This window comes from Oncorhynchus keta, chromosome 5 (genome assembly GCF_023373465.1).
Source record: "Oncorhynchus keta strain PuntledgeMale-10-30-2019 chromosome 5, Oket_V2, whole genome shotgun sequence".
NCBI classification, from domain to species: domain Eukaryota; kingdom Metazoa; phylum Chordata; class Actinopteri; order Salmoniformes; family Salmonidae; genus Oncorhynchus; species Oncorhynchus keta.
In genome coordinates this window covers 9,682,351-9,701,571 of record NC_068425.1, presented here as the reverse complement: position 1 = coordinate 9,701,571, position 19,221 = coordinate 9,682,351, and the positions used below count along the sequence as shown (strand labels likewise).

General features: G+C 41.8%; 2 protein-coding genes and 1 non-coding gene across 19 annotated transcripts in view; 2 read left to right on the top strand and 1 right to left on the bottom strand.

The window, feature by feature from the left end:
* LOC118384474 (supervillin-like) overlaps nucleotides 1–4,054 on the top strand; it is a 46,930-nt gene extending 42,876 nt beyond the window's left edge. For all 13 annotated transcript variants that reach the window (XM_052518668.1, XM_052518679.1, XM_052518678.1 and 10 more), the window contains 3 exons: nucleotides 819–931; nucleotides 1,168–1,323; nucleotides 3,373–4,054. In XM_052518668.1, coding sequence (XP_052374628.1) covers nucleotides 819–931; nucleotides 1,168–1,323; nucleotides 3,373–3,459 — 356 coding nt within the window. In that variant the 3' untranslated portion in view covers nucleotides 3,460–4,054. The remainder of the gene's footprint in view (nucleotides 1–818; nucleotides 932–1,167; nucleotides 1,324–3,372) is intronic.
* On the bottom strand, nucleotides 3,852–12,617 carry LOC118384473 (transmembrane protein 98-like). 5 transcript variants are annotated; one of them, XM_035771046.2, is made up of 9 exons: nucleotides 12,471–12,617; nucleotides 12,036–12,083; nucleotides 10,096–10,333; nucleotides 9,535–9,606; nucleotides 9,167–9,298; nucleotides 8,926–8,959; nucleotides 8,720–8,835; nucleotides 8,563–8,622; nucleotides 3,852–8,389 (listed from the first exon to the last, which is right to left on the bottom strand). In XM_035771046.2, the coding sequence occupies exons 3-9, from the start codon at nucleotides 10,224–10,226 to the stop codon at nucleotides 8,188–8,190; spliced, it is 747 nt and encodes a 248-aa protein (XP_035626939.1). In that variant the 5' UTR covers nucleotides 10,227–10,333; nucleotides 12,036–12,083; nucleotides 12,471–12,617; the 3' UTR covers nucleotides 3,852–8,187. The 5 variants fall into 5 exon arrangements, with proteins under 5 accessions (XP_035626939.1, XP_035626945.1, XP_035626940.1 ...); XM_035771052.2 differs by lacking the exon at nucleotides 9,535–9,606; XM_035771047.2 differs by lacking the exons at nucleotides 12,036–12,083; nucleotides 12,471–12,617 and adding an exon at nucleotides 11,018–11,684.
* Nucleotides 12,618–18,803: 6,186 nt separating this feature from the next.
* trnac-gca (transfer RNA cysteine (anticodon GCA)) lies at nucleotides 18,804–18,875 on the top strand. The gene has a single exon. It is a non-coding gene; the product is annotated as a tRNA-Cys (tRNA).
* Nucleotides 18,876–19,221: the final 346 nt, after the last annotated feature.

Sequence of the window (19,221 nt, the reverse complement as noted above, 5' to 3'; positions counted from 1 at the left end):
AAACAGAGAAGGATGAAAAGGAGAACCTGGTGAAGGAGTGCACAGGGGTGTCAGGTAAACTCATAGGGCTCAATTATACCTTTGACCTTTTCAAATAAACTGCCTGCATCTAAAAAATGCCGATTCAAGGCTTTCAGAATGTAGGTTCTCTCAGTTACAATCTGTGTGCCTACCAACAATTGTTTGGGAAGCTGTGTATCTTTTTTTGCACTCCAAACCTTTCACTCCTTTCCAGAATTTGGGTGGATAATTTAAATTATGTGAAGTAGATTTCAGGTAGTGGTCTGCTTTCAATGTACGGATCATAGCCACACTCATATTTCGAAGACGTTTAAAAGCCATCCGATCATCTGCCAAACCAGTCCCTTTTTTCTTTAGCCCACATAGCATTTAGTTCCCTTATGATTTTTGTAAGTTCTTTAGTAATCTTGATTTTTTTTAAAAGGGGCATGCCTATTGCATACATCCTGGAATGCGTTGTGGAAGTAAGAAAAGGCTAGTTCAACATCAGGGATTAATTACATCTATTCCATTCAATGCTAGATACATCATGTAAAAAAACCTTGATTGTTTAGATCTGTGGTACCCTATGAGGTCCAGAGTACTGCTGGTAATTACACCCACCTGGTGTCCGAGGTCCAAATCAGTCCTTGATTAGAGGGGAAGAACGAGTTAAAAAAGCAGTGGAACTGACTTCGAGGTCCACATTTTAATCTGAGTTGTTTAGATGGTTGGAGTGTGTCGGGGATATGCTGTAGTTGGGGGTTAAGTTGCTCCGTGGTTCTCTGACGGTTTGGGGTGTGTTGGTGGTGTTTCAGAGAGGAACCCGAGGCGCCCCCTTCAGGCCTACCTCATCCAGGACGGAGTAGAACCCCTCACCTTCACCAACGTTTTCCCTCGCTGGGAGAAGAGACCCACACCCACCACACAGGTACAGGAAAAGAGGACTAATTCGTCCTCCTCCTCATAATAATTTTCATTATCAATAATAGCATCTGTACGCATCAGTAGCATCATCGGTGATAACTTCACAACAGCAGTAAACCCAGTTCAGTATGATCTGGTTGGGTAAAGACTGTTGTGTCATAGCAACACCACAGTCTTTGTCTTTCAAAGTCAGGTATGTTTTAGATTTAGATATGCTGACTTGTGAATGCTGTTGTCCAGGGGGAGGCCGGGCGGGTCAAGCTGACCTTGGTGCAGGACGCCCTGGCCCAGCTCAGTAAGACCCAGTACCCCCTAGAGGAGCTGCTGCAGACCCCTCTGCCCGAGGGAGTGGACCCCCAGCGCCTGGAGATATACCTCTCCGACCACGACTTCCAGGTTGACACACAAACACGCTTGTCCTGCGTGGCTCAGTTGGTAGAGCATGACCCTTGCAACGTCACGATAATGGGTTTGATTCCCACTGGGGCCACTCATATGAAAGTGTATGCACGGACTATGTATGCACACTTTGGATACATTCGTCTGCTGAATGTTTTGTACAGTATTATGACGTTATATAAAACAGAGTGCAGCTACACCTGACAGCCACTAGGGCGCACCACTAACGTCTTAATGATGTGGCCAATTGAAACATCTTCTTGTGGTAGTCTCAAGATGATAAAAACAATGTGACGTACAGTGCCTTGCGAAAGTATTCGGCCCCCTTGAACTTTGCGACCTTTTGCCACATTTCAGGCTTCAAACATAAAGATATAAAACTGTATTTTTTTGTCAAGAATCAACAACAAGTGGGACACAATCATGAAGTGGAACGACATTTATTGGATATTTCAAACTTTTTTAACAAATCAAAAACTGAAAAATTGGGCGTGCAAAATGATTCAGCCCCCTTAAGTTAATACTTTGTAGCGCCACCTTTTGCTGCGATTACAGCTGTAAGTCGCTTGGGGTATGTCTCTATCAGTTTTGCACAGCGAGAGACTGACATTTTTTCCCATTCCTCCTTGCAAAACAGCTCGAGCTCAGTGAGGTTGGATGGAGAGCATTTGTGAACAGCAGTTTTCAGTTCTTTCCACAGATTCTCGATTGGATTCAGGTCTGGACTTTGACTTGGCCATTCTAACATCTGAATATGTTTATTTTTGAACCATTCCATTGTAGATTTTGCTTTATGTTTTGGATCATTGTCTTGTTGGAAGACAAATCTCCGTCCCAGTCTCAGGTCTTTTGCAGACTCCATCAGGTTTTCTTCCAGAATGGTCCTGTATTTGGCTCCATCCATCTTCCCATCAATTTTAACCATCTTCCCTGTCCCTGCTGAAGAAAAGCAGGCCCAAACCATGATGCTGCCACCACCATGTTTGACAGTGGGGATGGTGTGTTCAGGGTGATGAGCTGTGTTGCTTTTACGCCAAACATAATGTTTTGCATTGTTGCCAAAAAGTTCAATTTTGGTTTCATCTGACCAGAGCACCTTCTTCCACATGTTTGGTGTGTCCCAGGTGGCTTGTGGCAAACTTTAAACGACACTTTTTATGGATATCTTTAAGAAATGGCTTTCTTCTTGCCACTCTTCCATAAAGGACAGATTTGTGCAATATACAACTGATTGTTGTCCTATGGACAAAGTCTCCCACCTCAGCTGTAGATCTCTGCAGTTCATCCAGAGTGATCATGGGCCTCTTGGCTGCATCTCTGATCAGTCTTCTCCTTGTATGAGCTGAAAGTTTAGAGGGACGGCCAGGTCTTGGTAGATTTGCAGTGGTCTGGTACCCCTTCCCATTTCAATATTATCGCTTGCACAGTGCTCCTTGGGATGTTTAAAGCTTGGGAAATCTTTTTGTATCCAAATCCGGCTTTAAACTTCTTCACAACAGTATCTCGGACCTGCCTGGTGTGTTCCTTGTTCTTCATCATGCTCTCTGCGCTTTTAACGGACCTCTGAGACTATCACAGTGCAGGTGCATTTATACGGAGACTTGATTACACACAGGTGGATTGTATTTATCATCATTAGTCATTTAGGTCAACATTGGATCATTCAGAGATCCTCACTGAACTTCTGGAGAGAGTTTGCTGCACTGAAAGTAAAGGGGCTGAATAATTTTGCACGCCCAATTTTTCAGTTTTTGATTTGTTAAAAAAGTTTGAAATATCCAATAAATGTCGTTCCACTTCATGATTGTGTCCCACTTGTTGTTGATTCTTGACAAAAAAATACAGTTTTATATCTTTATGTTTGAAGCCTGAAATGTGGCAAAAGGTCGCAAAGTTCAAGGGGGCCGAATACTTTCGCAAGGCACTGTATGTAGGTTTCTATGTAAATATTTCACAAACGTTCATCCCTAAGACCAGTGGGTGCTTGCTTTTCTCCAGTATATCCTACAGTATCTGAAGTAATGTCTGTTTGTTTATATGTTTCAGACTATTTTGAAGATGAAGAGAGATGAATATGACTCCCTCCCAAACTGGAAACAAGTCAGCCTGAAAAAAAGCAAAGGACTCTATTGAAAACCTAAACAAACACAAAAAGATCCCATTTTATTTATGTCAACATATCCCGAGGAGAAAATGTTTTTGTATTTTCTATTTTTAAGAGAATGATATTTCCCGGTCAGGTGATGACAAATCGTGTACAGTGTTTTCTTAGTAGCTGTATTAAAGTTGTGTCTGTGTGTCTTCTTTAAGTATGGTGCTTTAGGGCCTTATTCGTTCTCAGCCAATCGCTCTCGCTTGCAGAGAGACAAGACTGCCTATACCGTCAAACAGCAGGACAACCATCCTTATCCCCAATCAATCAACTGGATCCATTGTCTTATTCCTAGAGTTTACATGAGTGTGTGGTTTTCTTACGGACTGTGGATTCCCTCAGAAATGTTGACTAGAAAGAAGAAGAAACAGCATTACACATTTTCCTATGAAACTTTAATTTACCTGTACAAATCAATGGAAGGGGAAAAAAAGAGAAAGGTGAAAAAGGCAGGAGATAAGGAAACATCACTAATGAACGGTGGGCGGGGAGGAGAAAACACAGGAGAGCTTACATACAAAAGCAATCAATTGTAATAAAACGACGGAAACCAGGAAAATAAAGGAGTGGCCACTTTTCATGTTTCATCTCAATCAATATCATTCCATCACAGAGCTCTGCTTAGCTGATGTAGGCTGCAGTTATGCTGGCAGTCTTCTTTTAGGCTGAATTTCAGAGCTTGAATTATTTGACTCCGGGTTCTAAGTAGCAGTGTATTGCTCTGAGTAAGACTGTATTGCTCTGAGTATCGGTGTATTGCTCTAAGTAAGACTGTATTGCTCTGAGTATCAGTGTATTGCTCTAAGTAAGACTGTATTGCTGTAAGTATCAGTGTATTGCTCTAAGTAAGACTTTATTGCTCTGAGTATCAGTGTATTGCTCTAAGTAGCAGTGTATTGCTCTGAGTATCAGTGTATTGCTCTGAGTAAGACTGTATTGCTCTGAGTATCAGTGTATTGCTCTAAGTAAGAGTGTATTGCTCTGAGTATCAGTGTATTGCTCTGAGTAAGACTGTATTGCTCTGAGTATCAGTGTATTGCTTTGAGTAAGAGTGTATTGCTCTAAGTAGCAGTGTATTGCTCTGAGTATCAGTGTATTGCTTAAGACTATTGCTCTGAGTATCAGTGTATTGCTCTAAGTAAGACTGTATTGCTCTAAGTATCAGTGTATTGCTCTAAGTAAGACTTTATTGCTCTGAGTATCAGTGTATTGCTCTGAGTAAGACTGTATTGCTCTGAGTATCAGTGTATTGCTCTGAGTAAGAGTGTATTGCTCTAAGTAGCAGTGTATTGCTCTGAGTATCAGTGTATTGTTCTAAGTAAGACTGTATTGCTCTAAGTATCAGTGTATTGCTCTAAGTAAGACTTTATTGCTCTGAGTATCAGTGTATTGCTCTAAGTAGCAGTGTATTGCTCTGAGTATCAGTGTATTGCTCTGAGTAAGAGTGTATTGCTCTGAGTATCAGTGTATTGCTCTGAGTAAGAGTGTATTGCTCTAAGTATCAGTGTATTGCTCTAAGTAAGACTTTATTGCTCTGAGTATCAGTGTATTGCTCTAAGTAGAAGTGTATTGCTCTGAGTATCAGTGTATTGCTCTGAGTAAGACTGTATTGCTCTGAGTATCAGTGTATTGCTCTGAGTAAGAGTGTATTGCTCTAAGTAGCAGTGTATTGCTCTGAGTATCAGTGTATTGCTCTAAGTAGCAGTGTATTGCTCTGAGTATCAGTGTATTGCTCTGAGTAAGACTGTATTGCTCTGAGTATCAGTGTATTGCTCTGAGTAAGAGTGTATTGCTCTAAGTAGCAGTGTATTGCTCTGAGTATCAGTGTATTGCTCTAAGGAAGACTGTATTTCTCTGAGTATCAGTGTATTGCTCTAAGTAGCAGTGTATTGCTCTGAGTATCATACGTAGAATGTATGCACACATGACTGTAAGTCGCTTTGGATAAAAGCGTCAGCTAAATGGCATATATTATTATATTATTATATTATTATTATTATATTATCAGTGTATTGCTCTGAGTAAGAGTGTATTGCTCTGAGTATCAGTGTATTGCTCTAAGTAAGACTTTATTGCTCTGAGTATCAGTGTATTGCTCTAAATAGCAGTGTATTGCTCTGAGTATCAGTGTATTGCTCTGAGTAAGACTGTATTGCTCTGAGTAAGAGTGTATTGCTCTAAGTAGCAGTGTATTGCTCTGAGTATCAGTGTATTGCTCTGAGTAAGACTGTATTGCTCTGAGTATCAGTGTATTGCTCTGAGTAAGAGTGTATTGCTCTAAGTAGCAGTGTATTGCTCTGAGTATCAGTGTATTGCTCTAAGGAAGACTGTATTTCTCTGAGTATCAGTGTATTGCTCTAAGGAAGACTGTATTGCTCTGAGTATCAGTGTATTGCTCTAAGGAAGACTGTATTTCTCTGAGTATCAGTGTATTGCTCTAAGGAAGACTGTATTGCTCTGAGTATCAGTGTATTGCTCTGAGTAAGACTGTATTGCTCTGAGTAAGAGTGTATTGCTCTAAGTAGCAGTGTATTGCTCTGAGTATCAGTGTATTGCTCTGAGTAAGACTGTATTGCTCTGAGTATCAGTGTATTGCTCTGAGTAAGAGTGTATTGCTCTAAGTAGCAGTGTATTGCTCTGAGTATCAGTGTATTGCTCTAAGGAAGACTGTATTTCTCTGAGTATCAGTGTATTGCTTTAAGTAAGACTTTATTGCTCTGAGTATCAGTGTATTGCTCTGAGTATCAGTGTATTGCTCTAAGTAGCAGTGTATTGCTCTGAGTATCAGTGTATTGCTCTGAGTAAGAGTGTATTGCTCTAAGTATCAGTGTATTGCTCTAAGTAAGACTTTATTGCTCTGAGTATCAGTGTATTGCTCTAAGTAGCAGTGTATTGCTCTGAGTATCAGTGTATTGCTCTGAGTAAGACTGTATTGCTCTGAGTATCAGTGTATTGCTCTGAGTAAGAGTGTATTGCTCTGAGTAAGAGTGTATTGCTCTGAGTAGCAGTGTATTTCTCTGAGTATGGTAGTAGTGTATTGCTCTAAGTAAGAGTGTATTGCTCTAAGCAGCAGTGTATTGCTCTGAGTAGCAGTGTATTGCTCTGAGTAGCAGTGTATTTCTCTGAGTATGGTAGTAGTGTATTGCTCTAAGTAAGAGTGTATTGCTCTAAGTAAGAGTGTATTGCTCTGAGTAGCTGTGTATTGCTCTGAGTAGCAGTGTATTTCTCTGAGTAGCAGTGTATTGCTCTGAGTAGCTGTGTATTGCTCTGAGTAGCAGTGTATTGCTCTGAGTAGCTGTGTATTGCTCTGAGTAAGAGTGTATTGCTCTGAGTAGTAGTATATTGATCTGAGTAGTAGTGTATTGATCTGAGTAGCAGTGTATTGATCTGAGTAGCAGTGTATTGTTCTGAGAAAGAGTGTATTGCTTTGAGTAAGAATGTATTGCTTTGAGTAAGAATGTATTGCTTTGAGTAAGAGTGAATTGATCTGAGTAAGAGTGTATTGCTCTGAGTAAGAGTGTATTGCCCTAAGTAAGAGTGTATTGCTTTAAGTAAGAGTATATTGCTCCGAGTAGCTGTGTATTGCTCTGAGTAGCAGTGTATTGCTCTGAGTAGCTGTGTATTGCTCTGAGTAGCAGTGTATTGCTCTGAGTAGCAGTGTATTGCTCTGAGAAAGAGTGTATTTCTCTAAGTAAGAGTGTGTTGCTCTGAGTAGTAGTGTATTGATCTGAGTAGTAGTGTATTGATCTGAGTAGCAGTGTATTGTTCTGAGAAAGAGTGTATTGTTCTGAGAAAGAGTGTATTGCTCTAAGTAAGAGTATATTGCTCTGAGTAAAAGTGTATTGCTCTGAGTAAGAGTGTATTGCTCTGAGTAAGAGTGTATTGCTCTGAGTAAGAGTGTATTGCTCTGAGTAAGAGTGTATTGCTCTAAGTAAGAGTGTATTGCTCTGAGTAAGAGTGTATTGCTCTGAGTAAGAGTGTATTGCTCTGAGTAAGAGTGTATTGCTCTAAGTAAGAGTGTATTGCTCTGAGTAAGAGTGTATTGCTCTGAGTAAGAGTGTATTGCTCTGAGTAGGTGTGCATATATTTCCCAGGCCTTTGGTCCTATTGGGTGTCCAGGGTTTTCCCCCACATGGATTAGTCTGACTAAATGTAAGCTTCCATGTGACTGCACTCCTAACGGGGTGGATTATAGCTCACCGCTGGGAGATGGACGACACCCAGGAAGGAATGTCAAGGGGGCAGTCGTCCATGGCAACAACTACACACAAGCCTGTCTCAGTGAGCTCTCCACTTACAATACAATCTGAGTCTGAGAGTGTAACATAAAATCTATATAAATCCTAATCATAACATACATTATGGTTATACATAACTATATACAAAACCAGAAACATGGTAAAAGTGAAAGGATCAAGAGCAAAATAGCACAAGGATCTGGCAACCCATCCTTTTCTAAAACCAGCTCTTTTCTATTATCTAGCAACCAATCTGTATGTAAATCAGCACAGAACAACAGTGAGAAAGATCATTGGGAATGTGTTGAGTTTTTTTAAATTGTGTGTTTATCAAGCATTGTGTATGCGTGAGAATGTGCCCGAGATGTGCATTAATGTGTCTATTTGTATGATATATAGAGAAGGAGTGTATGTGCCTGCTTGCCTATGTGAATGTGTGCGTGCATGTGTGTATGTACATGTCTGTGTGTTCTAGATAGCCTGCTCTCTCTGCACGTCTATTCCAGGTAGACTCCGTTCCGGTTCAGATGCTAGCGCCGCCTCCCGCAGCACCACCATGTGATCCTCAGCGGCGTGCAGTGATTGGTCGATCCAGTCCATGCTGCCAGACATGTGACAGGCGTTGCGTGTCACCAGCACCAGGTGACTGACTGACAGGAGGAGGGCGGTGGCCCTGAGGGGACAAAATAGACAAAGGACATTTAGAATTTCTCCAACAGAGACCTCTTAATCATATGAGTTCCATCAGCAGAACTATGGTCTATATTGTCTATTTGCCCAGCTATCTTTGTCCCCTCGAACCATTATAAATGATGTCATCTAACAAAAGCAAACTTCATTAGGTACCTGGCATCAAGAAGTATGGGGTCCAGGGGAGGGTACATTGACCGCACAACGTCATCCACCCTACAGACACACACGGGATGATGGGAGGTGATGAAGGACGAAGCACGGTCAGATAATTTAAGGGTTATGTGATAGCACTGTATAACCTGACAGTTACCTCGGACTGATGCGTTTAGCCACAGTGATGATGTCACTGAGGCTGGCTGGGGCTTTCACCTTAGCGCCTGAGCCCATTGTCATGGCAACCAGCTTTTCAGTCAGGGTGTGGCAGATCTGCCAATGGAGAGAGTGTGTAAATATCATTGAGTTAGATCGTAATGAAAACGATGTATTCGTGCAGGGTGTACATCACATAGACATTACCTTTAAGATGGAGATACAATGTGAAACCAATCCACTGTTAGAGAAAGAGAGAAAAGCTGTAAATAAGGGTTCATTTTTTTGTATGATCATGTCAGAGATCTATCACTTATTTGAACTTGATGATGTTATGCTCATGTTAAAGTTATTACTCTTGTAACCACGGAAGGCTATATATACGAATAGCTACAACAGCTGGCCTGATTTACTCCTGGCACATGTCAGTGTCACATGGCAGACGTACGAGGCGTCCTCGATCCAGTCCTCGTTCTCCAGGATGGCCTCGATGTGAGGGTTGGTGATGACCACGTCGTCCAGCTCCAGCTCAGAGGGCTCACTCTGGGTCTCCATGGCACCGATCAGGTCAACACTGGGTCTGTGGGGAAGGAGAGAAGTTCTGATGAAGGGAAGAGAGAGCGAGTGTGTGAGAGAGAAAGGGAGGGAATGTGTACTGAGTAGGTGTTTGAGAGGGAGGGTATGTATTCTGAATAGAAGCGTGTGTGTGTATGAAAGAGAGGGAACGCGAGCGAGAGAGTGAGACAGAAATATTACTGGCTCTAGAACTTTGCCCCTGTATGTTGACTTAGTATTAATCCCGTGTATCGTTTTGACCTTAGTGCTGTGAAGTCGCTCTGTTCAATCCATAGACTTATAGCTTCAAACCAGCAGGTCAGTCCATTGGGCCTGGGGTAAGAGTGGGATACAGTTGAATCAGCTATATCCAGGACCCCTTACCACCACCTAATGCATTGTAGGGCCTAGGCCACAAACCCCATCACTAGGGCCAAGAGTTTTCCTTGTCTGGACAAACTCGGGGCACTACCCATAACCACCCATAATGCCACTGTCCCCTCCCTCTCCCAGATGAAGCTAGCTAGGCATACTAGGCACGGCTAGGAGTAAAACCCTGACGACCCAAGATGCCACTGTCCCCTCCCTCCCCCTCCCAGATGAAGCTAGCTAGGCATACTAGGCACGGCTAGGAGTAAAGCCCTAACCCTGATGACCCAAGATGCCACCGTCCCCTCCCTCCCCCTCCCAGATGAAGCTAGCTAGGCATACTAGGCACGGCTAGGAGTAAAGCCCTAACCCTGATGACCCAAGATGCCACCGTCCCCTCCCTCTCCCTCCCAGATGTATTGTATGTAGCTCGTAGGTATACTAGGCACTGACTTGGAGTTGAAGTGGTGCAGCAGGTGGTGGGGGTGGCAGTAGCGGTGTCGACACACCACCACCAGGGCAATGAAGGAGGCCAGGAAGATGGTGGCCAGCACCCCAATGGCCACGATCACCACCGTCTCCATGGCGACGACGGGTCCCAGGGTGTCGGCAGTCAGCAACAGGTGGAGAGAAAGGGGTTCTGACCAGGGTTCTGGTTGTCTGGGCTATGTGATTATGGCTGGTCGCTCATCTGTGGAGGAGTTGGTCATTAGTGGTTGGTAGTTTAGTAGTTACAGACAGTCGATTTCTAGACATATGGTTACACCTTAAAGACGCTTTAGCTGAGAAGCCATCTGAAAACGTCATACTTCAACTTCCATTTCGACCATTTGCAACTACCTAGTTAGATATAGCCTACTTCACAAACCACAGAGAACATGCCCTGTGACGTGGCTACTAAATATGAAACCCCTCCAAAATAAACAAAACTCAGATCTTTATCTGAACTCATTGAAAGCTATCAGCGGACAAGCCCTTTGTGTTTGCTTCGTTTTCTGTAGCAGAGTAAATACGGTCCATTAATACAACACAGTTAGTTGATCATAACATCTGAATCTCAACCTAAAATAATATAATCAGACATTATAGGAAGAGATTAACATAATATTGCATGTTTTTCCCCCCCGGTGCATCCACATCCTTCCTACAAGAAACCCACAATAAAAATGATGTGAATGCTTTATAATCTATTTCAGATCCAAAACCGGAGTTTCTCGAAAGCTTTTAATCAGAGTCATGTGAGCTGTTTACGGTGTACTGTGAGTGTTGTGTTTTTGGTATCGGACGTACTTTATGACTCGCTGTTCAGGATCCAAATTTACACACAGCAAAAACAAACAATATCCTTTCAAAAGAATCAATATCCGTTGTCTACCTTCTTACCCTTTTGGGGTTCTCGGGTCCTAGTTGTGCGAATCTGGAATGTACTTCTGATGGTCTTACCACAGTGTGTAGTTTTCACACCGGATGTGTCAAACAAAGACTACACAAAATACATTACCTGTCGTCTGCCTGGTGTAGTCACTCATTAACCTCGCCTTGCCCGACCTGGGAGCCCAATGTGTGCGTGTGAGTCTCACTACTACCATACGAGGCCATGAGCAGAAAGACAAATTTACTTCTGGTACAGCATAATAGCTTTGTAGTGAGTTGGCACTCATACGGTGGAGAGACACCATTGAAACACAGCTTTTTGTGCAGTCACTATGGGCAACGGAATTACGGAATTACAACATTCCCAACCAGCATTTTGATCCAGATGATTATATGAGATTCTGCTTTGGAATGTTGTAATTCTTTAAGCAGATTAATTTGCAGCACACTGGCTGTATCATACAGTTCTTTCGCCGCTCTCTTTCAATCAATCATTTTGGACTCCCTTTTCTGTTCAAGGGCCTCTGGTTTCAGAGGCACTCACTCAGGGTGGAGTTTTGACTGGTTTCTCCACACATTTCCATTGCAAAAAGATGATTTGATAGACAGATGACTGTTTTATTCTGTCATTTTGGCCAGATCCATTGGACCACTGTTCATTAACCCTACCAGCCTATAGTGTGTCATTGTGTAACGTTGTAGTACTTCAATTTAATACATCCTTCAACCATCTGACCAAAGAATATTCCGTGGTCACCATCTCTTGATTCTTATGTAGTGAGACACAGTAGACTAGTAGACAGTAGACTAGTAGAGCCTGGAGACATTTTTGTAGGCTTAATGTAAACATCTCTGTGCCCCCTCAAGAAGGGCCACATTCTGTTCCAGATTGCAGTTCCCACACCCCCAAATTCACCACAGCAACAATGTTGATGGTGGAATAGTGAGAAAGGGGTGTATCGAGTCATTTGAGGAATATCTGCAATGTGAGACCAAGCTCTTTAAAAACAAAGATTTACCTGAATCGAGTTGAATTTCCAACTACAGATCATTCATGGAACAATGTTCTGCAAAAACAAGCAACAGCGCCTCATCTCATCATCTCCAATCTTTGAAATAATACATGTTTGAAATGAATACATAAATAATGATGAATATATATTCCTATTCACTAGTTAGTTACAGTTACAGTTTCCCAGTTGTGTTGTGGTTAACTTCCTACATATCAGAACTGCATTTGCCATATTTGCAGAATTGTTAGGTCAGTGAACCCCAAATAACCCCCCAAATCATTATTGTTCCTCAAGGAACAGTTCAGATTTCATAGAGTAATACAATTAATTCAATTAATTCCCCCCAACCTAATATAATTCACACTTGCATCATCCTATTCTGAATACGGAAAGTAAACTAAACACACCTATCATAAATGTGTTGGAGAATAATAGACTTACCTATACATTTTGTCCGTTTTCTTGAATTATAGCTTTGAGAAACAAAGCACCTTTTCCTCAAGGCGAGCGGAGATGGCACCGACCTCTCCAAAACGGGAACGCGCACAGGCCATACGTGAACGGCTCAGCACTGAGCAGGCAGCCGGTGAGTGAGTAGTGATGGAAGTTCGCCTAACTTTGCAAGAGTGAACTCAAATTAGCAGTGCCGTGCATGAGCAAATGATTACGGTTACGCGCGCACAAGAATGTATGGTCCGCTTGCTGAAATACTTTGTTTGTAACCGGCTAAGAAATAGGCCTAGTTTATTTATACAGGGTTTATAGACATGCACAAGATTTAACCTGTAAAATATACATTTTGTAATAATACAAAAAACTTTATAATCATAGATATGTGGTTTATATCTGAGACTTTATTATGTGACATCAGCCAGGCTAACCACTTGGAGTCTGATTAAACTATAGAAATGAACTTCGTTGTAACCAGACTCTCATCGAACCCACGGGCCCTTCAGAGGTGATAAATAATTAGGGTTATAGTTTATTGTTAGCCTACCTTTTTGACGTTATTGACCAATATGTCTTCAGTACTAGGCCTCACTTGTAAGACCGATTAATACGCTATATACAGCCTATTAGCATCAGATAGGTGTAGTATTATTATCATAACATTCATGTGTTTTGGTCAAATGTTTGATAACTCTAGAATGCATCCGTTTTTTGTTTTACCATTAATATAGGCCATTAATAAAAAACTGCAACATTTAACAGATCTTCAAAAACCCGCTAGATGGCGTGCCCGTCCATCAGATCTCGGAAGCCTACATCTTTTGAAGGACTGAAAGGTAAGCTTTTAATAAAAAAAGAACAATCATTAGCTAAATGTAGGGGAGCATGTCAGTAAATATAGTCGAAACATTATGGCTAAGGTTACACACTCCCTGAATCAATTATGAAATCAAATACATGCAAGCCATAGGTTCGATGGTTGAAGACTCCGTCAAACCCTTGCCTTCAGGTATCAAGTAGGAGGGCTGAGGGTGCTGCAACACCTCCTGAAAATTCTTAATAAAATATATATATTAATAGTTTTATTTAGTAGTAAATAAGGGCCTTTAATAGTCATCTATTAGTGGACGATATATCGTCTGCAGCACCAGGGAGGGCAAAAAGATTAGTCCCCACCCCGTTGGAGGAAAAATGTACAGCACTCCCAGGCCCAAATTACTTCCTGCGGCTACACCTAAAGTCCATTGAGACAAGAAAGATAGTGTAATGAACAGTCAGATAGCCCTCTGTAGCTCAGTTGGTAGAGCAGGGATCATCAACCGATTTTTACTTGAGGGGATGGTCAGGTGACCGGAACATAATTACAAATCATTTGTAGACTGCAAATTAACCGCAAGAAGCCCAAACAGATATAATATTGGGCTAAAATAGAATTTCAAATCTTGTTTACATTTGTACATGATCACATATATCTATCTATAATGTGTGGGAATAGTTTGAAACAGATTTCCTCAATTGGATCTGATTTGCTCCTGTTTTTCCAGTCTTTTATGTCCAACAAACAAAAAAAATACAAATAAAACATTTATTCATTTTTTGTTTTTCAGAAAACTTGGGGGGGGGGGGGCAAATAAAACACTGGCCTGCGGGCTGCCGGTTGTGGAACCCTGTTGTAGAGCATGGTTCTTGCAATGCCAGGATAGTAGGTTCGATTCCCGGGACCACCCTTAACGTGAAATGTACAGTATGCACGCATGACTGTTACTTGCATTGGGTAAAACCATCTTGCATATATTTATATATTATAACCCTGCTACGACCCCACTGAAAGGGTCTGGCCCCTTGATCTCACAGAATAGGCACTGAGGATTAGAGACACATAGCTCTTTGTGATCAATCTCTATGGGTTGCTTTTGTTTGTCGTCGCTCTGCTAATGCTGCTGTGCTACTCCTAGCTCGAGTGTGTGTAATGACAGTATCCCGTGCACCAGATAGCAGTGATGGAGATAATAATAGGCTACACTGTTATGTATGTGTCCTGCAATAAAGTAAGGGGCTCTTTGCAGAGACTATGGCTGGTTAGAGTGTTTACTCCTCTGTTCCTATCAGAATAATGTGTCATGGTGGAGTGGCAGCTAGTGCAGGAGTGTGCAGGCAAGCAAACCCTACAATTCCAGCATATCACATGTAGTTTGAGTTTGAATAACCCTGGCACAAAATGAAAAATAATCAATGAAAACACGTTCTGGTACACTAGTTCAAGAGAAGCACCTTGTGTTTTCAGCGGGAATGTAACATAGTTGTGTGTAACAGAAGCAGGGTGATTCCATGCCAGCAGGAGCGGAATATCTTTTGGATATCAGATTGTTCTGGCAATTCTCACAAAAAAACTTAATTGGGAGAAATTATGTTTTGAAATGCTTTTTACATTTGTATCAAAATTTGTTTTGAAAATGATGATGAAAGTGGCCATTTTAGGCGCCTTTTAGACCTACAGTATGCATGCCTCCAGTAAGACCCTATGCTCTGTGAACCGTACATGATACAGACAACATCTTGGTGTTATTATACTCCTTATACTATCCTCTATGTCAAAATAAAAAAGCAGTGTTTTTTAAAATATTTATATGAATATTTTTCATGTTGAATAAATTCATGTGAACATTTTTATTTCAGAATATAGACATACTCCATATTTTACTGCACACTATAAGGAGTATAATGACACCGAGATGTTGTCTGTGTTCTGTACGGTTCACAGATTATAGGGTCTTCCAGGAGGCATATTTACTGTAGGTCTAAAAGGGGCCTAAAATGGCCACTTTCATCATGATTTTCTAAACATGGTTTGTGATAAAAATTAAGTTCCTATGTGAGAATTACCAAAACATTTTCAGATACCCAGAATATGTTCCGATGCTGTGGAATCGCCCAGCAGAATGATGGCCGGGTGTCGTCACCTGATGGTAGTATATAAATGGTTCACTCCACAATACACGCATCCATCTCAGGCCACAGCCTATTACCTCACATTAAGGGCATCTACACTGTACACTCAAACAGCAACATACAGGTTCCTCTCGGCACCCAGAACTTGGCCATTTACTCGATTTCAAAATGAGAGTCATGAGAGACTACATACAGGTGTACCCTCCCTGTACAGTTCCACTAACCGGAAAGTAAGTTTCCCCTTTATCACCCCATGTTCAGTATTACTCTGAGCAGGCTTTGAGGTGGGCCACCTCTCAGCTCAGAGTGCGTAGTGTTAATAGAATCCTCAGCCAGAGAGCTGTGCAGCAGTAGTCGTGATTATAGCAGGAGTAGTCAGTCAGCAGCTGCTGTGTGAACATAACAGCAGATCCAATCTCCTGCTAACAGTCAGAGGGGGAGAGAAGGAAAAAGAGAGGGAGGAAGGGAGAGAGAATTGAATGGAAATTGAGAGAGAGAGATTGTTACAACACTGTATATGAACATAATATGTCTTTATTCTTTTGGAACTTTTCTGAGTGTAACAATTACTGTTCATGTTTTTATCTATTTCACTTGCTTTAGCAATGTTTCCCACTCCTGTAATGCCTCTTGAACTGAATTAAGAGAGAGCCTGGCTCTGACTGTTGCTGACCTATGCAAAGCACTCACTCTGTCACTCAGAAACGTATTTCAGTGTCTGCCTGCAAGCTGGGTATCTTAACCTTTCCTGTACGTGTTTAGGCTACCTGCCCCTCCCCCCTCCGAAACAGGCTAATGTACTGATGTTACAAGCTTGGGAAGATGGGGAGAGAGATTTTTAATTAGCTACAGTTGAATTCTGAAGTTTACATTAAAACTTGTTTTTCAACCAACAAATTTCTTGTTAACAAACTATAGTTTTGGCAAGTCGGTTATGACATCTACTTTGTGCATGACACAAGCAATTTTTCCATCAATTGTATACAGACAGATTATTTCACTTATAATTCACTGTATCACAATTCCAGTGGGTCAGAAGTTTACATACACTAAGTTGACTGTGCCTTTAAACAGCTTGGAAAATTCCATAAAATTATGTCATGGCTTTAGAAGCTTCTGATAGGCTAATTGACATCATTTGAGTCAATTGGAGTTGTACCTGTGGATGTATTTCAAGGTCTACCTTCAAACTCAGTGCCTCTTTGCTTGACATCATGGGAAAATCAAAAGCAATCAGCCAAGGCCTCAGAAAAAAAAATGTAGACCTTCACAAGTCTGGTTCATCCTTGGGAGCAATTTCCAAACGCTTGAAGGTACCACGTTCATCTGTACAAACAATAGTACGGAAGTATAAACACCATGGGACCACGCAGCCATCATGCCGCTCAGGAAGGAGACGAATTCTGTCTCCTAGAGATGAACGTACATTGTTGTGAAAAGTGCAAATCAATCCCAGAACAACAGCAAAGGACCTTGTGAAGATGCTGTTTTAATAAGCCAAGCAGTTAAACGAGAGACTGTTGAAGGATTGATCCATCAATACAATATTGGGATCAATACTGATTAATATCATTGCCTCACCATGGTGGATCAGTGTTATTGGTATCTGTGAAATATGCTGATCTTGTGTGTGTGTTCTGCATATTGCCATCAAATTAGGTATTTTTACAATGATAAAATATGTCCATCCATACCTGTGCCTTGACAGGGGTTCCCGTACTAGAGTGGTTTTGTCCTCCCTGCCTTTTCTATTGGTACTTTCTTGTCTGAGAAAACTGAGAAACCATGACAACGCCATCTGAGCCCCCTGCCCATAACAAGCACCTAATGGTCCATGAGAATGCTGCCCATTGGAATCTGTTGTTCCGTTGACATGGCAATGGACAGGAGAGGGAGTCTTGTCTTGATGTAAGGTACTATGACCATGTGGGACTGTGGGTGAAAGGACTTGAAGAGCAGGAATGATGAAAGGAAGGGAATCCATATGATGAGGATGATGATTACCGAGCTGATGTGAAGAATAAGGCCTACTCTCCTCTCGTTGTTACTCTGCTACTCCCAGGGGTCAAGAGCTGGGGTCACAGTTAATGAGGTTCTGGATCTTGCAGTATGGAGACGAATCTTAATTCAAATATGTGTTTGAGAGAGAGAGGAAAAAGAGCAAAAGCGCAACATTTTTCCTTTGATGGTTTGGTCTGTTTATCTCCCTCAAGTTGTGTTTGCATCATTATGTGTCTCTCTTGCCTGTCAAATCTATAGAAAACCCATTTTCTGTGAAACACGACCCTCAAAGTCACTGGAATTTTGGCTCTCAGAACTGTGCTTGCTCCATTCTGTTAGAATTAAAAGAGAGAATTTAGTGTGAACTTTCCTAGCTGTGCCCTCTGGCTTTTTCAATTCCCACAGCCCCTCCTGGCTTACATGGCTCTACGTTCCATAAGCGGCTGAGTGAGAATTGCAGGGCAAGCTTTCCCCGACACTGAGACAGAGCCGATGGGGATGAGTAGAGGACACTGTAGCGTCCTTAAAAATTAGACCAATTCAGCTTTTAGTCAGAGAGCTTTTCTTTGTTGTTCTTTGTCTCTCTACTCTGTAAATACAGGACTGTTGAGAATCAGCTTCTTGGCAGAGAGTATTTACAAAATAAAGTATAAAGACATTGGATACTACTCAGTTGAGACTTTATAAACTAACAAACATAGCGTTTAGAGTTTAGAAAATGTGATTAAAGTGGCACTCCACAATATAACAACAATTGACAATATATCTCTTAGATGAAAAAAACAACATTGGAGACTACCCGGGAAGAGTCTTGAGGAACTATAAACATCCATGAGACAGTATCATAAGCTTTTGTTGTCAGCCGTATTCAAACCTGCACAGGAACCTCAATGGATGTCTAGTCCATTGGCTTAACCACTCAGCCAGGACAACCTGATAGTCTTGACACAGAAACAGTGCCCTGATGCTTATTGACTTTTCAGAAGCAGCATGAAGGGGTCACAATGCAGGGTCTCGGTGTGTGTGTCTGTTATTGTTAGGGTTCAGCAGTTCCTATTCAGAATGACTGATGGAAAGGTGTGTTTTGTGTGACTGTATCAGAGTGCCAGTTTGTATGTGACCACCACGCAGCTTCCTTTGTTTGCTATTGTTTGCTCAGCAGAGCAGTGCATGGCCCATGCTACAGTGTGAGGTTGAGTGGCTTTCTGTCCTCTGGTGCTGTTGACACACACATGCACACACAATAACCGATACTCAATGAGAGAAAGGAGGTGGTTCCCCAGTCTGATCACATGGCCCTGGCAGTAATCACATGGCCCTGGCCTAAAACCAACAATACAATGATAACACCTCTGTTTGCACTTTATTGCAACAGGGGGTATAGCTCAGTGGTAGAGCAATTGACTGCAGATCAATAGGTCCCTGGTTCAAATCCGGGTGCCCCCTCATTTTCTCTTGGATTTCTGTAGTAGTCAAATGTCACAATACAATTGCTTTACTCATGCAATTTGATGATGTTTTCTCTGTCTGTAGTCACTTATTAGATCAGATAACCCCGCGATATCAGTCAGTCAGCAAACAGCACCGGTGAGAACGGAGATGTTTGACAAATGATTGCTCTCCCCCTCCATCTAAGTCCTCATCTGTCAGGGATCGCTCCATCCTCCTGTCCATCTGCAGGAGCGATTGCTTCTGCCTTCCAATACACCTTTCAAAACAATACGTTTCTCTGCCAACTTTAGCATCCCGGCAACTTTTTGCCAACTTTTCGTTTTATGTGAATGGTATTGCC

What these genes read in the sequence shown, in the direction of transcription:
- LOC118384473 (XM_035771046.2), bottom strand. Translation starts at nt 10,226, where the DNA reads ATGGAGACGGTGGTGATCGTGGCCATTGGGGTGCTGGCCACCATCTTC. An exon ending in ATTGTATCTCCATCTTAAAG is followed by an intron (nt 8,836 to 8,925) that starts GTAATGTCTATG and finishes CTCCATTGGCAG; the next exon opens with ATCTGCCACACCCTGACTGA. An exon ending in GCTAAACGCATCAGTCCGAG is followed by an intron (nt 8,623 to 8,719) that starts GTAACTGTCAGG and finishes GTGTGTCTGTAG; the next exon opens with GGTGGATGACGTTGTGCGGT.